General features: G+C 44.3%; 1 protein-coding gene across 5 annotated transcripts in view; it reads left to right on the top strand.

The window, feature by feature from the left end:
- SIMC1 (SUMO interacting motifs containing 1) overlaps positions 1-25,555 on the top strand; it is a 54,935-nt gene that overhangs the window by 6,139 nt on the left and 23,241 nt on the right. For 4 of the 5 annotated variants that reach the window (XM_088475764.1, XM_088475762.1, XM_088475765.1 and 1 more), the window contains exons 2-4: positions 16,777-17,385; positions 17,737-17,960; positions 21,921-22,002. In XM_088475764.1, coding sequence (XP_088331890.1) covers positions 16,777-17,385; positions 17,737-17,960; positions 21,921-22,002 — 915 coding nt within the window. The remainder of the gene's footprint in view (positions 1-16,776; positions 17,386-17,736; positions 17,961-21,920; positions 22,003-25,555) is intronic. The other variant, XM_088475763.1, reaches the window with a different exon arrangement.

Below are 25,555 nucleotides of genomic sequence, written 5' to 3'. Positions count from 1 at the left end.
TTACGATTGGCCGGCTTTTGGCTGCTGAATGATGACATCATCATCAGCCAGAGAGGGGATAGGCTAGGAGGAGCAGATGGCAGAGAAGAGGCAGGTAAGCAGAAAAACCCTGCTCTTGTCTGAAAGGGGTCTACCTGGGAATTTCCCGGGTAGACACTGTAGTGTGAAAGGGGGGTCTCGACCAAATACCCGGGAATTTGCACAGGAGAAATTCCCGGGTCTGAGCAGGAAATTTCCCGGGTTGTATGTCTGAAACGGGTATTAGTAATCACACACTGTTATGTCTTAGTTTCATATGTTATAGCCAGAGAGTTTAATAGAATGTTATTCCCTCACACAGGGAGAGATGGGTATTATGTAGTCTAGCCCTTTATCTAATTAACCAGTGATTGCGGTGAGTGACAAAATATGTGGGTCCCAGGGACCCTCCACTTTAAAAAAAATGGGGTCCTTTCTGACCGTTTCTGGGTCCCATCATAATGTATGCTTTAGAGCTCCCTATATAACTCTGACCTCCCCTAACCTCTTACAAATGATGCCACACAGCCAAGCCCGGCCTTTAAACATTATGCCGTACATTAATGCCCTTTACACATTATGCCACGCAGTAATGCCCAGTCTTTACACATTTTGCCACACAGCCATGCCCGATCTTTAAACATTAGGCCGCACATTAATGCCACGCAGTAAAGCCCCTTACAAATGATGCCACACAGCCATCCCCAGCCTTTACATATTATGCAGCACATTAATGCCCTTTAGTCCCCCTATGCATTGCCCCCAGTAGATGACCCTCTATGCATTGCCACTAGCAGTAGTCCACCTATGCATTGCCCCCAGTAGTAATCCCCCTATGCATTACCCATAGTAGTCATCACTCCTATGCATTACACCTAGTAGTAATCCCCCCTCTGCAGTGCTCCCAATAGTTGACCCCCTATGCATTGCCCCACCTTTTTGACCTTTAGTGACCTGGGCCTAATGCCCAGGTCACTCACCTATTTGTGTGGTAAATACCTTCATTTGGGCATAATGCCCCCTATGTAGCCTGGGCCTTGTGCCCACCTATATACCAGCAGGCCTATTGCCTGAATTTATGCCACAGGCCTAGTGCCCGACAACCTCGGTGGTCTAGGGAGTGGTAAATAATGGTGGCCCAAGGCCGCCTACCCGCATGGTGGAAGAGGCTGCGGGGGGATCTTCGATGGCTTTTTCTTCCCACCCCCGCAGTCCTCTTCGGTCCTCAGCTTCATACTTCTGCTGCTGGCCCGTCCTGACCAGTGGCGCTGCCTCTTCCTTTCTTCCCTCTTGATCACGCCGTCCTCTTGCGCGGCCGCCGGAACTGGTGCCGCGCCGCTCTGCTCTTCAGGAGGTCTTCTCTCCTCTCCGCCGTCGGTACTGAAGTTTCCAGCACAGCCGCGTCTAATTCAAGACGCCGCGAGTGGGCGGGGCTATGACGCGGTGAACCGCGATTGGCTCGTCGCGCCTGCCACCTATTGGCTGCTGGACTGCGAGCCGTGTTTGGCTCGTGGCCAGTGCCAAACAACCGCCTCCGACCGCTGCTACTTGGCTTCCGAGCAGCAAGCTCCGCTTAGCTTGCGTCCGGAGCCAAGCTACTCCCGCTGCCACTGGTGGAAGGGACCAGGTGGTCCCTTCACCAGGTACCCGGCGCTGGGAACAAACACTCTGTCCCAGCGCAGGGCACGGATGCTGTGCCAATACTGGGATCAGACACTTGATCCCAGCACGGCTTTCCACAGCAGCAGCCAATGAGAGTCTGACTCGCATTGGCTGCTCTAACAAACAGCGTTGTCTCTGTTACTGCAGGGGACGCGCTGTGCTGCAGCCAGCTGTCAGGGATTGGCCACAGTATAGCGCATCCCAGGGGACCCGGTAACTTTAAAAAAGTGGGTCCCCAGTGCCCGACATCAGGTAAAATTACATGCTATAGCACGTATTTGCGAACACTGATTAACCAGTCGATGCTGCAGAAGATACTCGCTTCATTATTACATTCTCAACTTATCAGTAATAGGCTAATCATTATGGTTCTGCTATAATTCTATATGTAGCCTCTCTTTGCTAATGCAGTATTATATTCCAACTGGTAGCAGTTGTGCTTTGTGTCACTTATATCTGTTGATGTATTCAATCAGTTCACTCTTGGTAACTGCATAACTGGGCACTGTGATTTCATCATTCTTATAATAATCTTAAGTAACCACATGGATTTTTACTGTGCTACTCAAATGTATTTATGTCCTGCTACTGAGGATTCATATAATATCACACACAGGTACAGCTCAGTATGAATTAATACATATTCTTAATATCTGTTCTCACATTAAGCAGGTTAGGGCTACATCTTATTGTTGTTATCAGTGCTATTATGACAGGCTGCTCCTTCCGAGGATTCCTGGCCGCTTACGGCACCAATAATCTCCCTAAGCCTCTTTTAGCACCGCCAATATTTTTACTAGCGGCTGCTGCACTGTAAGCCACGTGTGCACCAGCGTAACTCATATGCTTCTGAATTACCCTGTCCTCTGCCAAAGCTGTTTACCCCCAGTAGATTACCCCCAGCCTTCTCATTGCTTTGTTTGGCGGCGGCTAAAAAGTCACCAGGTATACAGTGTAACACGTATCAATCTAATGGCATTCACAGTAACAGTGTGTTTCAATATATTCAGAACCTGCAGAGCGCCTACGACCGTTTCACCATTCAGGCTTTGTCAATGCCTAGAGAAAGCTTTTCCCTATCATCTTACACCCTCAGGGAGATCCGCACAAAAAAACCGCGAGTTTCCTCTGAAAAAATAATTCTTACGTTTGGAATTGGATTTCAAACATGCAGCGTGAGTTTGCCTTGAAAACAGCTCGCACAAGCCAACTCGCACCTAATTGGATTGACCCCATAGAATGTGGTATAAGAAAATTTGGGGTCAACTTATTTCATAAGCACTTTCCGTTCTTAAAAATGACCGTCACCTCGCATGGAGTATATCACTCAGAATTTGATCTTGTTTGAGTAAATAATTCCTTTTTAATAATGTTTTTATTCTGCCAATTTTAATCTGTTTACATACAAAAGCCCATTTCGCAATTTTTTTTCTTATCACATGAACAAGTGAGAAGATAATTTCTATTCATAGTACAAATGCCAGCATGGGTCTTAATTAGCAAATCAAGGGGATACCCAATTTCTGGATTGGGGTTATCATTTCTCCAGGCTGAGTTGGGCAGACAGAATCAGAAGTAACATTTATTTTTAGACTAATAAATTGGTCTTTTGGGATATTAGTGTGTCAGGGTTTATAATGATCACTCTTAAAATGTAGAAAATTATTGGCATCTACTTTTTTATACCATACGTTGAGGACATGATTGCGTAGTTAATCACTGTGAGGCTGAAATACAGGAAGAAAACGAAGGTTTTGTGATATTGGTGGTTACATTTTTTAAAATGTATAAATATCATTGAGGTGGGAAATACTGTACAAGTTATTTACTCCCTTGCCAAAAAATAAGACAAATCCATATATATATACACACACACACGCCATCAAAGAAAGTGAATGTAAGAAAAAAAAAATTGCATCTAATTAAAATCTTCATCTCTCTGAAGCCCCACCATCTTTTCTCTAATGCTCTGGATATAGTTTCCAAGCCTGTGGAGTGTGGGATGTAAAAATATCTCAAATATTGGACCTCAGAGAGCCAATAAAGGGTTGTAAAAATGAATTAATGTAATGTAAAAAGTTAGTGGTGAGGGATCCCAAGAGGTGCACAAAGTAACTAACTTGTGGATTTTGGATAAGTAGTAATAAATGGGTGTGATGCGGAATGTGACCCAAAGAAATCTCCATTCCACCCTGGAAATCAGACCATCGTTGAGTTCTTCATCCAAAGTTGCCTCCAGTGCTTGCTGATAGGGTAAGATGTGGTTGTGATTCAATTTAGAAGAAAATCCAAATTTAATTTAAATTAATGGCTGATTATGTCTCTTTCACATGAAAAAGAGGAATATGGATATCGCTAGTGGCTACAATTCTACCCTCTTCTAACAGCTTCGCCAAAGCATCTAATGCTCCTTGATCATCCTCCTATAGAGGATGCATAAAGAATGTGTAAAGTGATTTAATTCAATAAATAAGTCAGAGATGTTGGCTACAGTAGATGGTGCAACATTAATTAAGAATTTTAATTTGATGGTTCTTTGCTTTTGAGATTTTTTTACCCCTTGATTTCTTTTATTTTCCATTTCTTTTGGCCTAAGGGATTTGAGAGGAAAACAATCTCTAGGCTCTTGGGGGCTAAAAAAAAGACCTAGATTCATCTCTAGTGGCATGCCCTCTTATTGATCTTGATTGAGCTCATAGATCTTGTGGGCTGCTTTGTGGGTTTAAATCTTGACTATTTAGTTTGTGGTGTATCTTCTCATGTGCGTGTGGAGCAAGAAATGAACAATGTTTGACCTTGTACACTGGTCTTGCCACTACTAGATGTAAAATCCATCTTTGCAAGTCCCTTGACCAAACGTCATTAGAAGAAATGTTTACTGTTTAGATTTGGACAAAGTGAAAAGGGATGTGCCTAAACTGGCGTGCGTCATCCCTGCACGCTCACATGTGAATGGCCGCTTGACTGTAGGCACTACAGATTTGCTCATTATGAGTCGCACATGCACATTTGAGTTGTTGAATGTGAACAGCGAGCCTGGTTTGTTGTTGAGAAATTCAGAAAAAAAATGTAGTGAAGTAAACTGTGCTTACCTGTCATCCTTAGGCCAAACCAGCAGAACCGCCCCATGGCATCACACGATGCTATGGGGTGGTTCTGCTGGGTTGGCCGGTGGGGTCCCGTGCCCTATATTTGTTCAATGGGAGTGTTAGGGACCTGCCTGGTAAGAGGTCACCTGGACGTGGTGGGCAGGCCCATAATTATGGTCATTATTATGCAAAGAACCTCTTTGATGCCATTTAGCAGTATTATTATTAGGTTCAGCATGGTTAGAGTGTGCACTTGCATTTGTCTCTTTATGCTGGCAGCACTATAAGTCTCAGAAGGTAGCACCTCACATTGTGCTTAGGGTGTACAATCTACAGCCCCTCCCACATTAATTTATGACTGCAGACTATCTATAAGTAACAAAATCAGTAGACGTGACATGTTCATTGTAGCAGACGCCTACACATTTTGACCAGAAACTCTGACATACTATAAGCTACAAACATTGTGGATTTTACTACATGCAGATACTCCATTGCAAAGTCCTGTGAACGTGTATTTGTGTGTATGTATGTATGTATGTGTATATATGTATATGTATGTATATATATATATATATATATATATATATAAAAATATTATAGCTACATAGCTGTTTCATTCGCAGGACAGAATCAAGATATGACATATATTAATTGAAGTAATCTAGACATGGCAGGCACACCCCCCAAAGGAATTGTTCAACAAAATTAAAAAATTATATATATTTTTCTTGAGCTTAGTATCTCTGATACTTTTATTTAACATTAGTGTGTCTCTCAGGGCCGTAACTAGGGTAGTGCGACCAGTGCCATGGCACAGGGCTTCGCAGGGCAGGGCCTGTCAATTTTCTTTTTATTATCATTATCACTTGTAGCTTCCTCTTCTTTTATCCCCAGCATCTCCTGCCCTCCCCTATCTCTTCCCTGGCCCTTCCCCATGAGGCCATGGCCCTTTTTTGGATGCACGTCTTATGTCCCTATTTAAAAAATAGTGGAGGGGGGCTGCAATGCTCGTACTGGCACAGGGCACCAAAAAGTCTAGTTACGGCTCTGATGTCTCTTATGCAAACTATCTTAAATTTGTTTGGTGTTTGTGCTCATTTTTTTGGGGTGGCACTAGTCATTGGAATGTAACATATTTGGAATGTCTTTAGTTGTATGTGTACAATGAAATCTACATTATGTTTCAAGTGAACTATTCTGAGTTGCACTTGGCAGCACTACAGATCTAAACCGAAAAGAAGTAACAACCTGCGCTGTCAACTTGAAAATATAATATTCTAATAATACTATAAAAGTACCTCATAATCAAGACACAAAATATTAAATATAACAATATAATACAGGGAAAACACACAAAAGGCTAATTAGCCATAGCATTCTTTCACATTATACCATAGCCACGTATTTATGTCCCAGTTCATACAGCGACAAACGAAGCCTCCAAAGTGCAGGTATTTGTAAACCTACTTTTGCCAGTTTTTAGGATCCGTGTATTTTGCAAACTTTTTTTCGTCTGGTAACAGCCTCCCGCAGGTTTCAGAGTCCTAGCTGTTGATGTCTGGGGCAGTAGATTTAAGTGTCATCAGCTTATAGACGATATTGGAGGCTAAAAGAGCTCAAGAGATTCTTCTTTCATCCATATCTAGAGACACTGCAACTCTGAGGTTAGAGGGGAGGCTCAGAAGTAAGGCACTAAATAGTTTTTGACCTCTTCCGTTCAGTCTCTTCACTGCTCCGAGAGTGTTGACCAAGGTAAAGGCTCCTAAGATTGCTGCGGACCAAAGGTATCACAGCACTTCTCCCAAGAAATTCCACAAAAGCCGGATGACACCATGAGACAGAGGGGGTGGTGTAAGTGAGGGACGGGAAATGCTATACTCCAGGGGTGGGCAATAAGCGTCCCTCCAGCTGTTGAACTACAAATCCCAGCATGAACAAATATTTGAAAAACAGTGATGTGAAATGAGAAATTGCACAATGTACCCACAGTTTAATAAACCAAATTTATTAATAAAACATAACAATGCTCTAATGATCAATGTTAAAACTAAAAAAAAGCATCACAATAAATAAATAAAAAACATAAAAACAATACAAGTAAATAGAAATAATTTGTTATGTTAAAACTGTACCAACAGTAGCAATATGTGCCGTCAGCTGGCATTTGGGAGCTATGAGTATGCGTGGGAACACACATATTCATAGCTCGTTCGTTGGTCGTGTATTCGGGTTTTTTTTTTTTGCCAAGTACATGGATTACTGCGGAGACCAGCGCCAGGATAGAGGTGAGTATGATTTTTTTCTTTGCAGGGCCATGTTTTTTGGATATTCTACTTGGACAAGGGGACCGAACATCTGGTATGGGTAAGTATGTGTGAATGGGTAGGTGTGTGTAATAAACTTATACTGCACATGGTGTGTGTTTTTGTCTTTTTTTAACTATTTATTTTACAGTGAAATTACAGGTGCCGCATGTCTGCTGGCACTTGTAGTTCCACAAGTGCAAAATGGCAGGCATGCTGGCACTTGTAGTTCCACTGTAAAGTATAATAGTGTTACATTATTTGGCCCCCCTATTACCCCCATACTCACCAAGCAAGGGGTATGGGGAAGAGCCCCAGGCTTCAGCGTAAGCCTGTGGTGCTCGGGAGAGGGGGGACCCTTTTTTGGGGGGTCCCCGACTCCCCCGAGATCACCGGCTTGCGCTGACCGACTTGGGGTGTAATGCTTTGGACCTGGAGCCCCGGTGATTGGGTCTCCGGGCTGTGGCATTACACCCTGGTCGGTTGGGTCTGGTGCTGGTCTTAAATATAGGGGGTACCCCACGTCTTCTTTTTTGCCCCCCTATATTTAAAACCAGCACTAATCCCTGCAGCCTGGTGTTGGTTTCTAAAATACGGTGGAACCCTACACATTTTGTTCCCCGTATTTTTAGAAACCACCACTGGCTGGCAAGCCTGGGGCTGGTTTGGCTTTTGGGGGGGGACCTTATGTCATTTTATTTTGTTAATTTTTTTTCAACTTTTTTTAACAGGTTCAACAAAAACAGGAATTTTCGGGAAATATTCTAGGGACCCCCCTAAAGATGTGTAGACATGGGGGATCACTATGGGTACTCCCATTTTTAACTACTGAAGTAACTCAGGGTTTTTAATAGCTGCGGCAGGAAAAAACACCTGCCAAAGCTATGTAAAAACCAGACTTTCTTTTGCAGGAAAAAATACGGGTACCCATAGTGATCCCCCATGTCTGGACATCTTTAGGAGAGTCCCAGGCATCACGTTTTTATTTGTTAATGGGGTCAAGGGTCATTTAAAAAAAAACAGGGATCATTTTTCAATTCACTACAGCAAGTGAAAAAAAGTGCAGAATTGGGGTTTGGGGGTGCAGGCTTCTAAAAAAATAGCCTGTACTTTTGGGAATGTCCTCTTAAAAGGAAATGTACAAAAAAAATTGTTTTAAAGAAAAAAAATCGGGACACCCTAAAAAAAAAAAAATTGTTGTGAAAATATAAAAAAAGGGAAAAAAAATGCCAAACTAACGAAATTAATTCAGGTGGGGTCCCCAAGTATGTGGCAGGTGTTTTTTTTTCATTGCGCAAAGTAGCGGCAGGTGCATTTTTGCAGAATTTTTAAAACATAACTTTAGGGACTTAAAAATATGCTAGTACCCATTTTCATGTACCCCAAATTTGATGGGACCACTTTTAATAATGAAAAAAAAAAGCTAAATGCTCTTCTGCATCACTTCTTCAAAGTCGGGAAAAAAACACCTGCCGCGGCTATTTAAAAACCCCGACTTTCTTCTGCAGGCAAAAACGGGGGTACCCATAGTGATCCCCGAGGTCTGGACATCTTTAGGGATGTCCTACAATTATTTCCAAAAAATTCCCATTTGTTTTCGCCGATCCAAGTATCGCCGGGTCCCGTTTTCGACTACAGGTTGAGTCTCCCATATCCAAAATGCTTGGGACCAGGGGTATTTTGGATATCGGAATATTCCATATTTTGGAATAATTGCATACCATATTGAAATGTCTTAGTAATAGGGCCCAAATCTAAACACAGAATACATTTATGATTTATATACACCTTATACACACAGCCTGCAGGTAATTTTATACAATATTTTCAATAATTTGGTGGCTCAAACAAAGTTTGTGTACATATATGAAATTCATGTATGTGTCATATACACCTTATACACACAGCCTATAGGTCATTATATACTTTATTTTTAATAATTTTCTGCCTTAAACAAAGTTTGTGTACATTAAACCATCAAAAATCAAAGTTTTCACTATCTCAGTCATGCCAAAAATATTCCGTATTTCGGAATATTTGGATATGGGAGACTCAACCTGTATTTCATATTGAATACCCTTCTCTGTGGTTTTACCTTATTCACCATTCACAGGCTGTTCCCCATTGTGAGGGTTAAAAAGGTAAAACCACACATAGCGTCTGTAGACGCATTAAGAAAATTATTCATTGACTCAATATCAACAAATGACTTAAGCTGCATACACACACAACGATTGAGTTAATGAACGATTTTAGTAAACGATTTTCTACCTTGAAAAGGTGCATACGCACACAACGATCTTTTGATTGATTATCGTTAAACGATATTGTTTAACGATAATCGTTTGTAAAAATCGTTCACTTTCTGTGTCAAACGATGAACGTTTTATCGTTCATGCGCATTCACGTTTGTAGTTCAGTCAGACTTGTCAACTGAACGATTTTCAGTAAGTTAATATGCAAAAATCGTTTGTAGTTCTAAAAAATCGTTCATTACATTTAGTACATGAACAACTTTAGTAAACGATTTTAGTTAATTTTTTCAAGGGAAAAAATCGTTTACTAAAATCGTTCATTAACTAAATCGTTGTGTGTGTATGCAGCTAAAAAATGAACTAAAATCGTTTACTAAAGTTGTTCATTTACTATGTTCATTTAAATGTAATGAACGATTTTTATGAACTACAAACGATTTTTGCATATTAACTTAATGAAAATCGTTGAGTTGACAAGTCTGACTAAACTAAAAACGTGAACGCGCATGAACAATAATCGTTCATCGTTTGACTCAGAAAGTGAACGATTTTTTTAAACTATATTGTTTAACGATAATTGTACAAAAAATCGTTGTGTGTGTATGCACCTTAAATATTTACTTCTGCTGATAGAGGGTCTAATAGTAAATACAACAAACACTCTCACAGTGAAGATTTGTGACGAATATCATCTTCTATATTTTTTATTTTTTTTATTATATACAGCCTGTGTGTGGATCCAGCAACCATTCTCATACAGAGCCACTCCTCAGCTGGACGCAGCTGTGAGGATATTGGGCCTGATTCAGACCCACTCGCGAGCGGCTGTCCGCTCGCAAGTGGGTCGATGGTCTGCACTGAGCATGCGCACGACGGAGGGAGCTCCGTCCTGCGCATGCGCCAGACGCGACGAGCGAAGGACTTTCCTTCGCTCGTTGTGTCTGATCAAAGGGGGTGTGCTGTCGATGTTGATTGACAGCACGCCCCCTTTGGTGGGCGTGCCGGGGGCGTGCCTCCCTGACGGGGGCGTTCCCAAGGGAACGCCTACCGTCAGAAGCCGGCCCACTGACATCACTAGTGATGTCAGTGGGAGTGATTTTGGCTCTGATAGAGCCAAAATCACTCCGGGCCTTGCGGTTGAAAACCTCAACCGCAGGCTCCGGCTCGCAGTGGCGATGGTCGCAAATGGTCAAGACCATCGCGGTCATCAAACTGCACGCTCGTATAGGCTGTGGGTGGTGACCCACAGCTATACGAGCGTCCAGGAGGACGCTCCATAATTATGGAGGGCGGCCCTCATTCAGAGCGTACGGCTCTGAATGAGGGCCATAATTCATACCTGTGTCAGGGAATCATAATAGAGCTGTGGGGATTTGGTTACATATTGCTACTGTTGGTACAGTTTTAACATAACAATTTATTTCTATTTACTTGTATTTATGTTTTTTATTTATTGTGATTCCCTTTCTTTTAGTTTTAACATTGATCATTAGAGCATTGTTATGTGTTTTATTAATATATTTGGTTTATTAAACTGTGGGTACATTGTGCAATTTCTCATTTCACATCGCTGTTTTTCAAATATTTGTTCTTTCTATTTTTGGTTTGCCACCATATAAACAGCTGCGTGAGGTGATCAGTCAAACTAAAGGTTTCCTTTTTAGCGCCATTAGCCACTATCTTGGTATTTACAAATTCCAGCATACCTTGCAACCGTTTTAGCATGGCAAAACTGTGGCAGGGCATGCTGGGATGTGTAGTTCTACAACATCTGGGGGCTGCTTATTGCCCACCCCTACTATACTCAACAGACCCAGCCTCCTGTGAACACTGCAAGTTTCTTTCCTGGAGAAAGTTTCAATGCAAGCAATTGCGCCTTTCCTTTTATACTGGGGTAGGGATCAGCTCTTAAGCTGGGTACACACTATGCAATCCATTGAACGAGCTATCATTCCGACGCTGATCCGTAACAGATCGTGCGGATCGCATAGTGTGTACGGACTGTCTGCGTGATCCCGCAGTCGCATGCTGTATTGTCCGGCAGCCGTGCTGCAAGGCCAACTGGATGATATTGTATGTGGCACTATTGCAGGTGGTGAAGGATGGAAAGAGGGATCATTCCATATATTACATCGCTTAATGTGTACCCGCAGTACAATATGTTGGCCCATCGGGCCAACATATTGTCCAGGTACACCTTGCCCAGTGTGTACCCAATTTTACACTGCCTGGCGCTGTGATGCAGCCAATAAGTCGCGCTGCGCTGATGTTTCTATATGAAATGTCAGTTCAGTATGACTTTTTGGCTGCATCACAGTGGCAGGGGAGTTTAGCCGGACAGACTGACCAAGATTTATAGCATGGGGAGAACACTGCACAGTCATCCCCTTATCTGGATGATTTACTGGTCAAGGCAGCTTCTCATTCTCAGTCACTAGCTGTTGGTTGTGATGGCGATCTTGGAGAACAACGGCGTGATCACCAATTTTCCAAAGTCCAACTTTGTTCTTGCCCAGAGATTGATATTGCTGGATCTCTACAGCTTGTCGTAGTGTATTTTTTTTCCTGAAGCCAAGATTGTGGCTTTTCAGTCTTTGGTAAGGTCTCTCTTGCAGAGACGTTTTGTGGTGTTCCTGTTGTGTCTGCAATTGTTGGTGAAAATGATGGCCCCCTTTGAGGCGGTTAACTTTGCTCGCTTCCATTCCTCTGCAGACACATTATGCATCTGGGAGAGTGGCCTCTCAAACCAGAAGGTTTTCTGCAGATTGTGGAGAGGTAGAGTTTATGGGAAAGCAACATTACGGCATCGCTGTTAAACCACAAGGTGGAGCAATTCCACTGCAGGAAATAATATCCACAAGTTATGTTATGATCACATAGGATTTTCATCTGGTTTATCAGTTTTCCCTTGCTGCAGTGTTTCAGTACAAAAAAGTTTAAAAGATAACACAAAGGAAAATGGATAACGGCTGTCGGTAACACCTAAGCTGCTAAAACCTGGCGTTAGACAACCACTGGCTATATACTTATATTTAGGGGGGTATTCAATTAGGCTGCGAAAAGCCATGATGTCATTTTCGCCTGTTTCAATTATCCCCGTAATCAATTTCAAAGACTTTTCGCAGGTGGGAAAAGTCTTTGTAAAAAAAAAACAGGGATAACTTTTCACCATATAATACATTGTGAAAAAAAGTGCAGAATTGGGGTTTAGGGGTGTACATTAAAATAAAATAACCTGCAGCCTTTTTAATGTCCCCTAAAAGTAATCTGTGTCAAAACAAATTTAAAAAAATCCTCTGGACACCACAAAAAATGTACTTTAATTTTGGGGGGGAAAAAAAAATATTGGAACAAAGTTTTAAACTAGCGAAATTGAATCACGAGGGGGTCCCCAAGTCAGTAGATTATGTAAACATCACCATGTGCTGCTGCTAATTTTAATGCCAGTAGCCACCTTGGCAGTACATAGTAATTACCAGTGGCTGCTCCAGAGATGGGGCTGCAGAGGAAGCAGGTGGGGCTGCAGAGGAAGCAGGTGGGGCTGCAGAGGAAGCAGTCGAGAAGCCGATGGATGAAATCCCAACCACCGGCTTCCCAACTATCTAATCCCGGCAAGGTACAAATGACAGGTGTCGAAATCCTGACGCCTGTCATTAGACCTATGCTGGTAGCCCGACACCCGGCTTACCGATCGAAGGTAAGACGGGCGCGGACAGCTGCAGGGGTGGGAGGGTTAGGTTAGGGGCTCCCGGAGGGGACTTAGGGCTAGACACCCCTCCGGGAGGTTAGGGTTAGGCTAGGGGAAGGTGGGGTCAGGGTTAGGCACCGCACCCCCATGGGAGACTTGGGGTTAGACTGTGGGGAAGGCGGAGTTAGGTTTAGGCACTTAGAGGGAAGTTAGGGTTAGGCACTTGGGGGGACGTTAGGATTAGACACCCCTCAAGGAGGGTTATGCAGTAAAAATAGGTTAGTTTATACTTACTTTTCTAGCTTCGGGATCTTCACCCGTGGCGGGATTCCGCTGTCAGGATTAATAATACTGATTCCGGGCTGCAGCGCAGTCCAAATTTGAACTAAGTGCCATTTTAAATGCTGCCAACCATAGATGGCTGGGACTCACTGGCAGTTGGTGTGGCTCCCCTATATGAATTTTGGACTGCGCTGCAGCCTCACCCCTGGAGCCGCCACTGGTAATTACTATAAAGAAAGGAAGAAAAAAAACTGCGCTGCAATGGTGAGAAAAATATATATTAAGTGATGGTGCTTGATAGACCAATTAAATACAGGCTTCTTCTGACTATATATAAAACACTTATTTCAAAAACACATGCAATATAAGATTATTAATATCAGTAGTACATTCACGATACTGCTGCCAATAATGCATAATAAGTTAGTAACAAATTCACAAACCTATGTAAATACAATGTATCCTATTAGGTGTATGGCTTATGCACTCATAGTGAACATTGCTCACCAGAAGATAATCAGTTAGATCTCCATATTCTCCACAGAGCATTGAATATGCTGGATCAGTAGTAATAGGCTGTCACTTGAGTAGTATAAAATCACAGCAATTCCTGATATTAGTTAGTATGATTCTCCACTGGAATATTCCCTAGTGGACAGACTCTGATGCCGGGCTATATTCAATTAAAAGTATAGTACCTGCATATACGGCTGCTCATATAACACTTGTAATGAGTAAATAGTGTGCAGCACTGATTGTCCCGGGCCGGGTCTCACTGTGCCCGATCTTGCAGCGCTTCAGCCGCAGGAGTGGCGGAGCAGCCGTGGATGGCAGATATCAGCTGGTATGAATGGCAAGCCTGCTTGTACGTCCTGTGTGTGGCAAGGACCTCGGCTAACAGCCACACCCTTCACTGATGCTTGTCCACAGGGAGAGAGGAGCAGCCAGTCCACTGTAATGGTGCATACACACGGTCAGATTTGCTAGATGAACGATATTAACGTTTTCATGAACGATTTCTGACCGTATTTAAATTAATGAAATCGTCAAAATCTGACTGCAAACAGTCGATTTCAGATATCGTTATCTGACATGCGGGCACGCTCATCGTTCGTTGATGCATGTCAAACATTTCAATGATATGAACGATTTTTACAATCGTTATCGTTCATATCTTTAAGAAAATCTGACCGTGTGTTTGCACCATAAGTTAGAATGATGGCAAGCCTGCAGCCGGGCAAACAGGAGATCAAGGCTGGTGAGCAGTGAGATTAATGCAGCAGTAATACAGAGAGGCCCCTATCGAGCTTTTTCCATATATATTGAAGGTTCTATACTTTTCATTGAATATAGCCCGGCATCAGAGTCTGTCCACTGGGGAATATTCCAGTGGAGAATCATACTAACTAATATCAGGAATTTCTGTGATTTTATACTACTCAAGTGACAACCTATTACTACTGATCCAGCATATTCATTGCTCTGTGGATAATATCTATGGAGATCTGACTGATTACCTTCTGGTGAGCAATGGCCCTCATTCAGAGCCGGACACTCTGAAAGCGCACTCTCTCTGAATCAGGGCGTTTTTTTGTGCGGCCTCCTGGCCGCTCGCATAGCTGTGGGTGACCACCCACAGCTATAGCGAGCGGCCAATTTGATGGTCGCGATGGTCAAGACCATCGCGACCATCGGGCTTGCATAGAGACCCTTTTGGTAGGGTCTCGTGGCCGCAAGCCCCAGAGAGATTTCGGCTCTAACAGAGCCGGAATCTCTCCACCGACATCACTCGTGATGTCAGTGGGGCTGCCCCCAAATGGCAGGCGTTCTCATGGGGACGCCTCCGTTTGGGCAGCCACCCCCCCCGGCCTGCCCACCAAAGGGGCGCTGTCACTCAACATCGACAGCTCTCCCCCTTTGGTGCGAGACCCGGAGCGACGGAGTGCCCGTCGCTACCCGGGTTCTCACTCATGCGCACGACGGAGCCGGCTCCGTCGTGCGCATGCGCTGTGGGCCACCAGCGCTTGCGACCGGGTCTGAATCAGGCCCAAAGTTCACTTTGAGTGCATAAGCCACACATCTAATAGGATACATTGTATTTACATAGGTTTGTGAATTTGTTACTAACTTATCCATTATTGGCAGCAGTATTGGGAATGTACTACTGATATTAATAATCTTATATTGTATGTGTTTTTGAAATAAATGTTTATATATAGTCAGAAGAACCCTGTATTTAATTGGTCTATCAAGCACCATCACTTTAATATATATTTTTCTCACCATTGCAGCGCAGTTTTTTTTTTTTTTTGTCTTCGTTTCTTTATAAAAAAAAGTTTAAAAGAGCACACACAAGATGTTGGCAGTAAATAGACCTTCTGAGGATTGGATGAATATATGAATGAGGGGTATATTTATACTTTCACTAAATTATTTTTTTCTGAACACTGATTGGTAACTAGTTGCTCTAGATAAAAGTTACCAAAATTAAATGTGTTTTTGCTTGTGCATGTTTTTTTTTAAGCTATCTTTAGTTGTGTCCTGTGGGGCTTGGTTAAAAAAAAAAAAAAAAAAAAGAAACTGTGCCAAGCAGGGTGAGAATATGAAAGAGGGATGAGGACAAACCATATTTAATATTTAAAAGTCCTGAAGGAGACTCTGGCCCTCATTCAGAGGCGGTCGCAAGAAGCGATTGCTCTCTCTGAGTGCGGCCGCTTCCTTTTTTTTTAGTGCGTCCTCCTGGTCGCTAGCTAAAGCGACCGACCAGGTTGATGGGCGCGATGGTGAACACCATCGGGGCCCTAAGGTTGGGTCTCGGCACCCGCAAGCCCCAGGGAGCTTCCTGCTCTGATCGAGCAGGAAGCTCCCCACTGACATCACTGATGATGTCAGTGCGGCCGCCCACAAAACGGTAGGCGTTCCTTAAGGAACGCCTCCGTTTTTGAAACCACCCCCCCCGGCCTGCCTACAAAACTGGGCCAGCTGTCGATCAACATCGACAGCCGCCCCTTTTTGTAGAGAGCTCCAGAGTGAGAGAGTTTCTTTCTCGCTCCGGGGTTGCGCACGCGCAGTGCGGCCGCTGCCCGTGCGCAGGGCTAACCATCGACCCGGTTGCAAGTGCATCGGCACTTGCGACTGGGTCTGAATGAGACCCTCTATCCCATGGTCCAATGGATTCAGAAAAAATTATTTAACACAAATATAAAAATACCAATTTAATCTTCACAAAGTGCACTCTCACACTGCTAGGAAAGCCATGGTAATGCCATCACTGGGATATAGAGAACTCTGGCAGTGGTGATTATGTACAGAGCAATCTTAAATTTGTTTAATAATTCTCTTTTTGTTTCAATTAAAAATAACTTTAATCGTATTGTTTAAAATATAACCCCCAAAAATGTAATTGATTAATTCACATTGTTCAATCTGTTTTTTTTCTTTTTGTTTGTTTTATATTTTTCTTTCTTGCTTTTCAGGATTTCATTGATTTGACAAAGTTTGATGGCCGTTTAATTGATTTGACTGCCAATGAGGACATGAGTTTCGAGTTTGAGCAGTCGATAACATCGGAATCCCAAAGCAACAGCAGTTGTCTCCTCATAGGTGGCCAGTCTGACTCAGAAAGTAGCAAAGACACATTTTGGTCATCTGGGGACTTCAGACTTTTAAATGATGAGATCCCTGATTGCGAAGACAAGTCTGCTGTAAGCAGCTGGAGAACTGCATATAGGGACCAGGGAATTTCAGATGGTGCAAGTGATGCTGTGATAAAACAAGAGGTCTCTCAGGATACTATTGATGAGGATCTTGCATCCCAAACTAACATGAAAGGTCCCTTGAAAAATTGTTCTACCTTACAAAGTTGGCCTCCTGAAGCCACCTGTACTGTGTATTTACCAGACAATGCACAGTCACAACCTGTGGCAAGTTCCGCATGCGCCCAAACTGTGGTTAAACAAGAGGACATTAAGGAAGAAACTGACGCACAAGCACTGTATCTCAACAATGCCCTTCTGTACAAACTTAGGTACTTCAAGAAACCTCCAGTCAATCACTTCTTTTTCAATACATTAAAACATAACAAGGTAACAGAATGACACTTTAAATCTTATAAAACTGGCAGACTGAGAGAATGCTGGTGGTGTTAGTCTCATATATCCTGTTACCACACACAAACTTTATAGGTGATGCATACACAGTATTTCCTGATGGAACTTCTTCACTTGTTTGGTATTGTATTTCGGATAAATAATCACTAAACCTTTTCTGCTTATGACTGATACCATTTATGTGAAGACGTATGTTTGTAGTTCTGCCATTCTATTCCTAGATTTGGTATACAGTAACTTTGTTACCATTATGTACATAGTATTGCACACAGCAGTCTTTCAGCTTATTTTGTTTGCATTTTCCTTTTTTCATTTTCCATGTAACAGAACCTGCCTTCACTGCCGATCCCTTTGAGTCGTATGAGCATTGTGAACAACACAAAGGACGAAAGCTTCCATCAAGGCACGTTGCACTTTTTGAATGAGTTTGTATCTGCAAATTATTACCCACCCAAGGATATTGTTAGTCACGTCATCCACTCTATTCTACTTTGTGCGGAGGAACAAGCAATTGAGCATGAGGCTTACATGATCCTGATGAAAGTGCAAAAGTAAGTGAAGCCGCGGGATGGTAAAACAGGTTACTTTGTTTGGTTACAGTTTTATTTAATTCATTCCTTGAATCATAAGTTAAAAAAACAGAAAAACCTGCACTGAGATACATAAATTAATATGGTTCTGGATCCTTCCTCATTGTAGATCTGTCTATGACGAAATAGTCAATAGACTTAAAAAAGGTGCACCCTTGAATCATGTAAGGACAATGCCGCGCTAATGTAAAATGTATTTGACACCCAAGCATCAGAGACAGAAAACCTTTCCTGAACCGAAAGGGTCTGATTCAGAGCCACCCGCAAAGTGACCTCATCTGCAGTTTACATTCACATGCATGTAGAATTGCACTGCACATGATCATGGGACATACTTGCGCATCTGAGTCTGTAGGGCTATTAGGGCTCCGTCACACCTCCACTTGCGGCTAAATGGATACAACTGAACGGCAATGGTGCATTCACGCTAAGCTTACATCGGTTGTTGGCATGTGGATGGCATTGCAGCCAATTCAGAGGTAAGCTTACACAAAGAGCCAACATTTTCAGACAGATCTTTTGCACTTAGGATAGGACTGGTGTAAATATGTGCTCATAATGATGGCTGCTGCTCTCATAAGTGGATGTATACAGTCGGGGAGGTCACATTGACGCAGCTGGCTCAGAATAGCTTAATTCAAGCACAGAAAGCGGCTGCACATGCGGGCACTTCACATGCGGCTCTGAATCTGGTTTACCTTAGTTCTGAAGGGATTAACTAGTAAATCAATACAGGTTGAGTCTCCCATATCCAAAATGCTTGGGACCAGGGGTATTTTGGATATCGGAATATTCCGTATTTTGGAATAATTGCATATTATAATGAAATGTCTTGGAAATGGGACCCAGATATACACACAGAATGCATTTATGTGTTATATACACCTTATACACACAGCCTGCAGGTCATTTTAGACAATATTTTTTATAATTTTGTGCATCAAAAAAAGTTTGTGTACATACATGAAATTCATTTATGTTTCATATACACCTTATGCACACAGCCTGAAGGTTATTTTATAAAATCTTTTTAATAATTTGTGCCTTAGACAAAGTTTATGTACATTAAACCATCAAAAATCAAAGGTTTCATTATCTCAGTCATGCTGAAAATATTCCGTATTTCGGAATATTTGGATATGGGAGACTCAACCTGTATTAGTCATTGTTTTAGCTGATTTTCTGGACCCCAGAATTTAATGATATATATATTTTTTTTCTATACACATGTTACCGTTCCAATATGCTTCAGTGTTGGCCTTAATATACTGTGGGTGGAATTCCATTAAGTGTGCAGTTAGCTGAGTGTTTTCACCAGTTAAGGCATAGGTCCATGAACTTTTCAAGTACTCTGAGTCAACTGCACTTAACATTAAAAAGGGGCTCTGGTGAAAAAGGGAGACCAATTGAATAGCCTCAGGCGTGATCAGGCCTTTTTCACATGTGATTATTGAATTTCCCCTGTATCTGCAAACCTCCATTTCAATAGAAATATGATCTGTTTCTCCTATCTGCAATATTTGTATCAAAGTCATTTGGTTATATAAGACAGTTGGCAATACTACTTTTAAAATAAAAAAAAAATCTTCCTCCATTTGCCAAAAAAAAAAAAAAACTACTGATGTCTAACTTTTGCCAGCTAAATCTATTGTTATCACTGGATACACATCTCCTCTGCTGGTTCATAGATTTCATTAACTTTTGTATACTGTACACCTCTGGTTATAAACCCGGGGCCACACAAAAGCACTTGACAGCTCTCCTTTTTCAAGTAGAGAATTACATCATTCAGGAATATTTGTTTTCCATATTCTAGCTATATAATAAGCGAGAAAGTGTGTCTGTCTGTCCGTCTATTTGTCCTTTATGCACAAGCCACAGTTTTTGACCTAGCTCCACCAAATTTGGCGTGGTGGTGTAGTTTGACCAGGATTGGTTTTTTTGCCTAGGTTTGAACTTAGTCAGGGTCACACACTGTCATACAAGCTCTAAAAAAGGGAAGACTCTTAAGGTCCCTATACATGGTGCGATATATGCACTTTGCGATGCGACGGCCGATCCGATGGCTGACATATCAGGAGGTCCCCACACACTGAGTGATCGGGTGGCCAACCGCCCGATATGCCAGCGGGAGGCAATCTGGAAGCCGATTGCCTAAATACCGGCAGCCGGCTTCCCGACTGTCTTATCTCGGCAAGGGTGAAATGCCGGGCGTCTAGATGTAGACGCCCGCATTTCCCCGACGCCGGGAGACCGGCGCCCGGCATCACGATCGTAGTGATGCCGGGCGCCGCGGGGGGGGGGAGGGTTAGGTTTAGGGCTCCCGGGGGGGACTTAGGGTTAGGCACCCCCCCGGGAGGGTTAGGGCAAGGCACCCCCGGGGGGGACTTAGGTTTAGGCAGCGGGGAAGGGGGTGGTTAGGGTTAGGCACTTGGGGGGGAAGTTAGGGTTAGGCACCCCTAAGGGGGGTTAGGTTAGTGGATACTTACCTATCCACGATCGGGATTTCCAGCGCTGTCGGGCTTCCGCTGCGTCGCACTTTGCTTCTGTCGGGCTGCCGCTGACGGGAATCAAACCGCCGGCCATACGGCCGACGGTATTTCATACCAATTCCATGCCAGCACCCCCCACCTGCATAGCACTGCATGGAATCGTACATCGCTCCTCCAGATTAACTGAACATGCAGAAAGATCTGAAGGAGCGATGTACAATCCCACGGGAGCACACACTGGCCGATATCATACCCACACATGGAACGATATAGCAGCGATATCGTTACACATTATGCACCCCCCAGCAACTCGCCTCTCACCCCTCCTCCCCGCCCCCCCCCCCCCCAAACCTCTGTGTGCCATTAGCAGGTGTGGATTTGGGGCCGGGCCACCAGCTAATTACAGCTGGTGCATCGGCAGACATGGACAGTCCGCACCAGCACAATTTGAATCTGGTGCCGGTCACGAGCCAATCTGAGCTCACGGACCAACAGCCAATCGGGAGCCGCCACTGCTGATTGGCTGCCGGTCTGCGAGCTCTTATTGTCTCACGACAGGCGGCGCTGTCTTTTCATGACTACCTGCCAGGGCGCTAGCTGTAATCAGCAGGTGGGCCGGCTCAAAATTGCCAACACCTGGGTCCCCCTCGACGGCCCTGACTGGACCGGCCCACCTTGTGTGTGTGTGTGTGTGTGTGACTGGGTGCAGGGGGAGCGTCGGGCCACAGAGGCAGCTCAGACAGCACAGTAGCCGCAACCCTTGCACCCACAGTAGTTACACCACTGTTTGCTTGCATGTTCGCAAACAGTGGAGTCCATTTGAGGATCAATGGAATGGGATCATAGGTGAGGACAATGCTGCAAGTGTACTTCAGAGTCCAATCTTCAATCCGGGCAATACTGGGTATCCCAGCTAGTATAAAATATCTAACTGTAATAGTTTTGCGGTTTACTTGATTTATTATCTTTTCTGAATATGCAGTGGGCAAATTCTGTACATTTTAATGCCAGCAACAGAAATGGGAATACCCATTGTAAGTGCAAAAATTACTTAATAATATACACAGGTTCTACATAGTAGTATGCCAGAAAACCTATATTAAATGCATAGTCAGCTAGGAAATGTGAGCCAACGGGGGGATAAAACAAATCTAGAACTAGTAGGTAGCATTTTGATTTATTTTTAAATAGTCATGGTGAGCTTTATATGCTCTTCAAAGGGAACTATATACACCCCCATTGTTGGTGGTTTTGACTGTTCATCCAAGACACTTGCCTAGGGCCAGGTCACTGTGGGGCCCAATTTCTTTTGCCAAACTGAGGGGGTCCCAAACTAAAATGTAGTCTAGTGCCCCATCAGACTGTGACAGGAGAGATGGATTAAGTCATTTTTAATGAAGCTGCCGATCACTTTTTTTTTTCTTTTCAGGTTGCACCCAGCTACCTTGGATACAGTGGCCTGGGATTGGAAGCTGCTCTCGGAGGTGATGGAAAAGAAGGTATTAGCTGAGGTGGGGATTGGGGGATCTTTATATACACTGGCACACATATAGATTAGCATAAAATGTTTGGTCTATCCAACATGGATTTATAGGAGGTCAAATATTCCTGAGATGAGAGATGTAGACACTGGCTACCAGTAGATCATGTAGTCTATTAATATACAGCCCATACATTTGGGCCAACTTAGAGTTGTGCGCAAAGCTAACGCAACTGCACTCAGTATGTACGTGGAACTACTGCTACTATTCACCCGCATGCCGAGTTACAGTGACCGAGCCGCCCCTACCCATCCGCTTGTGGAAATAGCCGTCATCATCTGCGCATATTTGCACCAGTCCTATATCTGCTGCAAGAGATCTATCAACCATCAGATGGATCACTGTGCATGTACAACTAGGCTCGCAATTTCCATGACTCGTCCTCACTTAACTTACCCTTCATGTGATTGCCCCATTTCCACTCCGTTGCGCCCCTTCATTTGCAATTGGCAATTCGATGGAGTTGTGCATGACTAAATCACATGTAATGCCTCATTGTTGTGTACACCGCTGCAGAGCATGCACAGTGCTAGAAATTACAAGTTTGCAAAACGGATTTGTGTACACCTCTGCCCCATTGTACGTGTATAACAAACACAATCATTATAAATGAGACCTAAAAGTAGAACTAGTTACTTATTGTAATAGTCTGTATGAAATGTCTTCTCATTGCAATGGGAGCTACACAAATGGTGACTGGAGAAATCGTGGTTACGTTAGTGTGAATAAATATGGACATGTGTTTGGAATGTACAATTATGTATAAATTTTACATGCTAGAAGGGAACATGTTTGGTGCATGATAGAAAAGGTATCTTTGTGAATAAGTATGGCAATACTATGCAATCTGTCTATTCTAGAGCCGATATCTATCTTCTGTTTATTAATCAGGATTTTCAAGAGAAAATAATTATAAAGCCCATGTAAGTCATTATCTTCAGTATACAGTACAGTATAGGGCACCAAGTAACAATATAGTTGTTCTATAGATCTTGAAAAAAATACAGATGGGTGACTAAATGAATATGAATTGTTCTCCCTCTGCCTGTTCCCATCTTCCCCATCTCCTCAATCTCTCCCTCTCATCTGGCACTGTCCCTTCTGCATTCAAACATGCCTTTGTCTCCCCCATTCTTAGAAAAACCTACCCTTGATCCTAACACTCTCTCCCACTACCGACCCATCTCTCTTTTTTTTTTTTTCTTTGTCTCCAAACTCCTTGTTTACAACCGTCTTACCTCCTTTCTTTCCTCCCACTCTCTCCTTGACCCTTTTCAGTAGGTGGCTTCCATTCTCTCCACTCCACTGAAACTGTCCTCACAAAAATGTCAGCATTGACCTTCTTGATGCCAAATCCAAGGGCCACTACTCTCTACTCATTCTCCTTGACCTCTCTGCTGTTTTTGACACTGTGGACCACCCTCTACTGCTGCATATCCTTCACTCCCTTGGTCTACATGACACTGCCCTCTCCTGGCTGTCCTCCTACCTCTGATCGTTCCTTCTTTCTCCTACCATGACTCCTCTCCCCTCCCCCCCCTTCTACTTACAGTATGTGTTCCCCAAGGTTCTGTTCTTGGACCTCTATAAGTCCTCTCTAGGTGAACTCCTCAGCTCCTTTGACCTCCAATCATAGGCGAAACTGGGGGGTGGTCCAGGGGTGCGCCGGACCACCCATTAGCCAGATCCGCGCAGCGGTAACTATTTCATTGCAGCCGGCGTTTGCTGCGCTGCAGCCTGCATACCATCCTAGTGACACAGTGCCAGCCGTGAGCCAATCACAGCTCAGGGAAAGGCAGCCAATCAGGAGGGGCCGCTCCTGATTGGCTGTCGCTTTTGTGAGCTGTGATTGGCTCACGGTCGGTTTGCATTGCCGAGGGAGCCAGCAGCAGCACCGGGGCACACTGTTTTTCGGACACTTTTTTTTTTTCTTTATTAAACTCTGGAGAGCCGGGGGTGGGTGCGGCACAGCGCGCAGGCTGTACTGTGCCGCACCTGAGAGACGGAGAGCCTGTGAGGAGGGGGAAGGAGGAAGATAACTGCGGGCAGGAGACGTCAGCCTCTGGGGGGGGGGGGGGTGCACTGCGATCTGATGTGGGAGCCAGTGTAATCCGTGAGGGGGGTAATTACGATATGTCAGGGGGAACTGTGTGTTCTGTGAATGGGCAGTCCAATCTGTGAGGGGGGAGGGGGCAGTGTGATATGGGAGAAGGGGGGGGTCTGTGTGGGGGCAGTGTGATCCTTAAGGGGCTGCTGTATGAGGGGGCAGTGTGATGTGTAAGGGGGTGCTGTATGAGGGGGCAGTGTGATGTGTAAGGGGGTGCTGTATGAGGGGGCAGTGTGATGTGTAAGGGGGTGCTGTGTGAGGGGACAGTGTGATCTGTAAGGGGCTGCTGTGTGAGGGGGCAGTGTGATCTGTAAGGGGGTACTGCATGAGGGGGCAGTGTGATCTGTGAGGGGGTGCTGTGTGAGGGGGCAGTGTGATGTGTAAGGGGATGCTGTATGAGTGGGCAGTGTAATCTGTAAGGGGGTACTGTATGAGTGGGCAGTGTGACCTGTAAGGGGGTACTGTATGAGGGGACAGTGTGATCTGTAACGTGGTACTGTATGAGGGGGCAGTGTGATCTGTAAGGGGGTACTGTGTGAAGGGGCAGTGTGATCTGTGAGGGGCAGTGGGTGCGTGAGGCTATGGTGGTAGCATGCATGTGTGAAGCTATGGTAGGCATTGTGTGTGTGAGGCCAAGGCAGAAGCGTGTGTCTGAGTTTATGGGGGCAGGAAGTGGGTGGGGGGCACAAAAATAAATTCTTTCCCTAGCTTCACTTGATCTAGGACCCGCCGCAATGAAGGGGCCCGCTGCGGTCCGTAGCACAGAAGGGATGCTGTCCGGCAGGAAGAGAAGAGCCCTCCCTTTTGCTCCCAATCCCCCCGAGTCCCCAGCGCTTCCTCCCTCTCTGCTAGTGACCTCCCTCTCCTCCGGCTCAGGTATCCTCCGCTGCTCTCCTGGCTGCCTGGTGCCGCTTGCTGGTCTGATTAGCGGCTGCTGTGTGGTTGGGATTTTCTCAGCTGCTGGTCCCCGGTGCAGGCACGGATCGGCTCTCTTTTCCTCATCCCGAGATCTCCCTGTGCGTTGTTCCTCCCTGAGGGACCATCGCTGCTGAAACGGACCTCCTCAGCCTGACCTCCTTAGGCTGCCTCAGGTACTGACGCTTATTTCTCTGCTGCCCCTAACAGCATTTGGCCAGCTGCTAGCTGAGTTTATTTCCTGCACCTACTCCCTGACTGACCCTGTGCCCCCCTCTATGACCCTTTGCTGTGGGACTAATTAGAGTTCCCTCCTGTTTGCTGATTTTTCATCTTTGACTGCCTACAGGTTCTGGGCCTGATTCAAACCCGCTCGCGAGCGCTGTCGATGGCCTACCGTCTGGGTCCGGCCCCACTGACATCACTAGTGATGTCAGTGGGAGTGCTTTTGGCTCTGATAGAGCCAAAAGCACTCCTGGGCTTGCGGCAGCGAGACCCTTC

The sequence above is a fragment of the Taudactylus pleione genome, unplaced genomic scaffold (genome assembly GCF_031769625.1).
Source record: "Taudactylus pleione unplaced genomic scaffold, aTauple2 ptg000178l, whole genome shotgun sequence".
Lineage (NCBI taxonomy): Eukaryota > Metazoa > Chordata > Amphibia > Anura > Myobatrachidae > Taudactylus > Taudactylus pleione.
The sequence above is the reverse complement of the archived record's forward strand: the minus strand, read 5'-3'. Positions and strand labels throughout refer to the sequence as shown.